Raw genomic sequence first — 6,219 nt, 5'->3', positions numbered from 1 at the left:
GATTTGAGGGTAGGGACAAAATAAATTAATTTTTTTAACAAAAAAATAATTGTAATTTGAAGTTGGAAGAGACTTTTGGAAAATGTTTTCCTTAAGTTTAGAAGGGAAGTCATTTTCCTTAAATTTGAGGAAAATGAGTTGATTTGGAAAACATTTTCCAAAACATTTAGCCCAACCAAACATGAGAAAATTGGAAAACATTTTCCGGAAAATGTTTTCCTTCATACCAAACACACCCTAATTGTTAAATACCTATGTTCGTTTGGAGGTGGAGTTAATTTTTGAAGTTTATTATGTATCGTGAACTTGTAATTGAATTCATAACTTCCCTTAATTACTCGGTTCACAATTAATATGGTTTGCAATTATGATACAGTAATTTCATATTTTGGAAAAATTTTGATATAGGAGAAGATTCTGAAAGAGCATGTCATGAAGGTTAAATCAGTCCATTATGATTTAAATGATATATTTTTAAAAAAAATTAGTTTTAAATAACTTTCATGTCAATAATTTTATTGGAAAAATTAATTAAAATGGTTGAGTGACAAGCAGAATATTTATAGTTGAGTGACTTTATGTGAAAAGAGTTTGTAATTGTGTAATTTTTATATTAAAAATCAAAATTAAGTGACTTTATATGAAAAGAGTTTATAATTAAATGACTTTCGACTTCAAAATTAAAGTTGAGTAATTTTACAAAAAGCTCATAGTTGAGTGACCATATTACTCATTATCTCCTATATACTAGTACTAATTATAAATAACTAGTAAATTTTCTTTTTTTCTGTTTTTTTCACCGAAAGAGATGTTTTATTTATTTATATTACTGGAATTAAAAATACTACTCTATTACAAGAAGGGACTATTCTTGCCGGAGTTATTTTTATGGCGGTTCAAAATCAAATCGAAACTGATAATTTGAATCAAAAAAATTTATTGATTTATCCGTAATGGATTATTCGTTTAGCAGTTTTGATAATGGTTTTGATTTTTTTCGTTATCGGATTATCGGTTCTTAACAGTTTTAGGAAAAAAATGGGTTAACCGATAACTCGATAGTAAATTAAATAATTATATTTATACCTTTTTGTATATAAAGTTCTTGACTTAGAGTTTGGTTTCCTAATTTTATTTCTGGTTGTCCCAAACTCTTGGTTATTCTACAATATAAAAGTGTTTGCTTTTGAGAAAGATGTAACTTGTGAACTCATGAGTCATGTGCATGGTTCATTTGGTTTGTCACCTTGTTTTAAAGTGATTTTCAATGTTTTTTTTTTTGTGTCAAATCTTAATGGTTAAACCGATAACGATCGATAAGTCAATATCTTAATGGTTCTATAACGGTTTCGCATCTCTACAAATCGATATAAAACCGAACCTACCGATACACAACCCTAGTTGTTTCAAAGTTTAGTTTTTACTATTGAAAGCAATAAATACATATTCTAGAGATAAGGCATATATATTATAATGGTATTCAAGATTGGCATTCGTCAAAAGAAGCAAAGTTTTTGCCAAATTTTATCAGTACATCAGCTACATAATTGAAAGCAATAAATACATGTTGCTTCCTCTTTTTTATCTCAACTTCCCATTGTTATGAACTTCTATCTGTCTCTAAATTTAATTAATCAGTCACTGACATTATTTCATGCTCACTCATTCATTGAGCTTAACCATTGTGTAACTGATAAGATTATTTATTTTTTTAAGCAGAGATCTCGATTTCGAGTCTTGAATACACAAAAAAAAAATTGATCTTCTCTTGAATAAGCCTTATGTGATATGAATTAGTCAGACTTCAATGTGGGTATAGGACACGGATCAGCAACCAAAATGCTAAAATAATGTACTTTCTGAAGACAACAAGTTTCATTCATCTCTAATAACCTTTTTTTCCTGTAATTTGTACAATGAGAGAACATTTGCACCATAAAAAAGTTTATCTGTATGAGCACTTGCTATACAAATTTCAACATTTCAATCAATCAACAAATAATTGAAAAAAAAAAAGTCTTTGTCTCAAAAGTAACTTGATTGTTGCTGCAAGAGCTCAAGTTGTGCTAATAATTTAGCCACTGTAGGTTTCAACAATGAATCCCCATTTTGTGCTAAATCAATTAGCACAACTTGTGCATATTCACCATATTCTACTCTATAAGCCTCCACTTTGAATATCTTTTCCAAAATCCACAGGGACTTCTCTTGAGCTTTTAAGCTAATCCCTTCTTCAAGAATCTTGATAATTGGTTGTACACATGACATTTTCACTAACAAGTTGCTCCCATTTTCCCAAATCTCGTCTTGTTGTAATGTTGCAAGGCAATTTAGAGCAGCTTCGTCCGCTGCTCTTTCGTTGCCTTGCAATATTTGGACTAGCGGAGGCATTGCCCCTGCTTTTACCAAACAGAATGTGGTTTTTATAGAGCAATGCCCATCATGTACTTGACAAAATGTGTCTGTAGAATGTGGAGGGGCACATGAAAACCATCTTGACTTTCTTGATTTTCGTAGAGTGAGTGAGTTTTGAGATAGTTGAGCTAGTGATGTTGCAGCTCTACATTTGGCTACTATTGAACCACATGTGAGGAGCTTTACCAAAACGTTGATCACCCCATTTTCGACAGAGAAGTGTTGTAGTTTCTTGTCTGATGGAAGGGTGAATCGGATTAGTACTGCGGAGACGTTCTCAGCTAGTAAATGTGGTGTTGTAGGTGTACTTGATGTCAATATAGAAACCAAAATGGGCAGTAGGTTTGCTTTCATAAACATGTCTGTGACATTCTTGTCACTCACCGGAAAGTTGCTTAGTATGCCAACAGCAGCAGCCTTTTCATCATCTGTTGTGGATGATGATGATACGACGTTGATCAATGTATTCAGATGCATTTGTTCTAGCTGCTCCATTAGCTCCCCGCCTTGCATATCATTAGACAATACGTAAATCAGATTTAAAGCTCCATTTCTAATCTTGGTATTGCGGCTTTCTGTTAGGAATGGTAAGAGAAGGCGAACAGCGCCATTTTCCTTCATTTTTCTTCTGACCTTTGAAGCATTCGGACAAGCAGCAATGGCATTAAGTGCTTCTAGCAAGTGACACTGGATTACTGGACTAGTCAGATGAAGGAGCGAAATCATCTGCTGAGCAACATCTTGTTTCACTAGTACTATGCCAACTTCCGATTGAGCTGCTATTTTTGCAAGAATTGCAGATGCTGGCTCTCTTAGAGTCATGAGCACCGATGTCACGGAGAAAAGAAGCTGTAGCAGAGTAGCAACGATGCCCAATTTTATAAGGCGTTGAACGTTTGCTTTCAAGGCAGACAAGTTGTGCAACGCGTTTAGAGACGATTGCTTAGCTTCTAGGTTCCCGGAGGTGAACATTTTGACTAGCGGTTCCACGGCTCCATCTTGTCCCAGGTTAGCTCTATTTTGATCTGTGAGTTCCATTCTTGAAAGTGCTGTTGCCATTAGAATCTTACTCATATCTGATCCTGCAATCGCTTACATAGAATATATATTACGTAAACAATTAATCAAATAGCATATTGATGGAAGTGTCCTAAATATACCTTGGTTCAAGTAGTGTACAAGAGGCTTGAAATAGCCAGCCTCAGCCATATGAAGAGCATATTGGGTATTGCCTGATAAAGAATTTAACAAGTTGGCAGCATCATGTGAAGACATTTGATCGTCCCCATTAAAAATTGCAGCCAACATGACGATGCAGCCTTGAATTCTCCCAACTCTTCTCCTAACTGCAGCAACATCTGATAGACTCACTAACAGCCCCACTGCTTCTTTCTGCTCTTCCAAATCATGACCCAACGACTTCACCAGTATCGATAAATTCCCCATTTCTGCCATCTTTTCCTGCACACCAAAGTGAAAATTATCCACTCGAAACATTCAGCTTCATGATTCTCAATATTTAGTCTCAATTAATACTAATTGTACCTTATGTTCATCATCTTGAGCGGCCAGGGCTTGTAGTATTCGGAGTATAATCAATCTATGATCTGTTTTACTTGAACTCAATCGATTAAACAGAACCGGGATCATATCTTCATGATGAATCCCTTCTTTAGTAATCATACCATCCAAAACCAATGACTTTAATCCATTAAGTGCACATTTAAGAAGTTCATCATCACCATACTTGATTTGAACAACAACATCATCAACATCTAGAGTTATTTCATCTTCTTCCACTATCTCATCAACATCTAGAGCTATTCTATTGTCTTCTTCCACTATCCCATCGACATCTATAGTTGTTCTATCGTCTTCTTCCACTATCCCTCGATCATACGATGAGAACTCGGATTCATCCGAACTCATAATCAAATTAGTCTTATTAACACTACTCATCTTCATCATCTCTCTTCTCAGCACCTCAATCTCTGCCTTCTTAGTACTTTCGACAACATCATGACTAGCAAAGAGCACAAGGCCTAAACCCCTTGCAAGAGTCTGAATCACTTGTTCAATGTTCTCATCATGTGTAGGGGAGATTCTGCTGCTTTTCACCAAGGACTTGGCACGTCGAAAATCGACTTCAAGTGATTCAATTGCTTTCTGAATTTGAGGATTACTGATCATAACTACCCTTTTATCATCTTTCAATTCAGTGAGAATTGAGCTCAGTTTCTCCATGAACTCTGAGAGATGTTCTTGAGGAGAATCCATACTGTCATGTGTGGTTGTAATTGATTGTTGCTCAGTAGACACTTGTATAATTAATGTTTTTGCTTTCACACTCATCTGAAGTTTTTGAAGTATGAAAGAAGAAAATGAAAATGAAGACCAAAGACTCTTAACAGTATTAGTTTGTCTGTTTTGTTCATCATTTTAGTTTATTTGACGTGTATTACAAGGGCTAATTTGCCTTAAAATATTGAATTCGAAAGTGGTGTTTTGTTTTTGTGTATTACATGTGGTCATTTTTTTCAATAATTATAGTGAAAATTTCTTATAGTATGTTTTTCATGTGAGAGGGAGGTATGAAGGATGTGTTTTGTATGGATGTGAAGTCACACATCGCAATAATGATATTACTTACTCCGTTTCAATGTATTTCTCTTATTTTTCTTTCCTATCTGCTTAAAAAAGAATGTCAGCTATCCACGTGACATGTCTTATGTGTATGACCGAAAAATTAAAAGGGCAACAAGATTCAAAAGTTTTACTTTTTAAAACTTTATTACATCAAAACAAGACAAAGAAACGAATAGAGTAATATAAACTTGAATGTTTGACTTGGTCCTAAATATTCTTGAATGACTTGTACAATGTGCAAATCACACACTCAACCTTTTCTCTTTTCTCTTTTTCTTTTTCTTTTCCTTTTAACTTCATTTCTTTTTTTATTATTATTTATTGTGTGGTCCTTTGATGGATATACTTTCAACAGTCCTACAAATTAAATTATTAGTTATAAGTAATACTATTTCTTATAACTAATAATAAATATGCAAGTAACATACGAATTATGTTTACTTTATAAAAATATCTTATGCAGATTATTTTAAGAATTTAAAGGGGCAAAACAATATTCATTATATTATGAAATTGATTAACGCTTCGAATTAAATTAAATAAAATGTAACAGAGCGTGTTTGAATGGAATTTATTAAGTAGGGAAAAGAGGAAGTCTAAGTAAACCCATTAAAACTTTCCCCAAAACTTGGTACTGAGTTTCCTCCACCTCTTCCTACTTTGTTGGAGTAATATAGTGTAACTCACTATCTTCTAGATTACTTATTTCCTTCATTTTAAAATAAGCGGTATTTTTATCGTTCTTATTTTTAAATAAATGGTGTTTTTATTTTTTTTTCTTGTTTTAAAATAAATGGTGTTTTATTGAGTTTTAAAAAAATATTACTTAGGAGAATCTTAGTATTTTAGTTGATTGGCTAGCTGAACTCCACCTTGTTGGTGAGGTTTCAATTCCGATAATTTTTCTTAAAGATAAATATTAAGGATAATTGGTAAAATATTTTTTACTTTATTACAACTAGTTTTTTTTTTTATAAAAAAAAGCATTTGATTGAGGGCAGCGTTTGGACCATTTGACGGGGCCGGCCGGCCGTCGGCGGTGTGAAATAATGTGTATCACAGGATAAGCAGTTGACAATATTTATTTGAAAATAAATTTAATAATAATTGGTGTTCCATATAAGATCATTATCTGACATGACATGTTTAGAACGTATA

General features: G+C 33.3%; 1 protein-coding gene across 1 annotated transcript; it reads right to left on the bottom strand.

Annotated features, from left to right (window-relative positions):
* Positions 1 to 2,019: 2,019 nt before the first annotated feature.
* On the bottom strand, positions 2,020 to 4,801 carry LOC125849852 (U-box domain-containing protein 44-like). The gene is made up of 3 exons (XM_049529823.1): positions 3,961 to 4,801; positions 3,576 to 3,876; positions 2,020 to 3,497 (listed from the first exon to the last, which is right to left on the bottom strand). The coding sequence occupies exons 1-3, from the start codon at positions 4,765 to 4,767 to the stop codon at positions 2,026 to 2,028; spliced, it is 2,580 nt and encodes an 859-aa protein (XP_049385780.1). The 5' UTR covers positions 4,768 to 4,801; the 3' UTR covers positions 2,020 to 2,025.
* Positions 4,802 to 6,219: the final 1,418 nt, after the last annotated feature.

The sequence above is a fragment of the Solanum stenotomum genome, chromosome 1 (assembly GCF_019186545.1).
Source record: "Solanum stenotomum isolate F172 chromosome 1, ASM1918654v1, whole genome shotgun sequence".
NCBI classification, from domain to species: domain Eukaryota; kingdom Viridiplantae; phylum Streptophyta; class Magnoliopsida; order Solanales; family Solanaceae; genus Solanum; species Solanum stenotomum.
The sequence above is the reverse complement of the archived record's forward strand: the minus strand, read 5'-3'. Positions and strand labels throughout refer to the sequence as shown.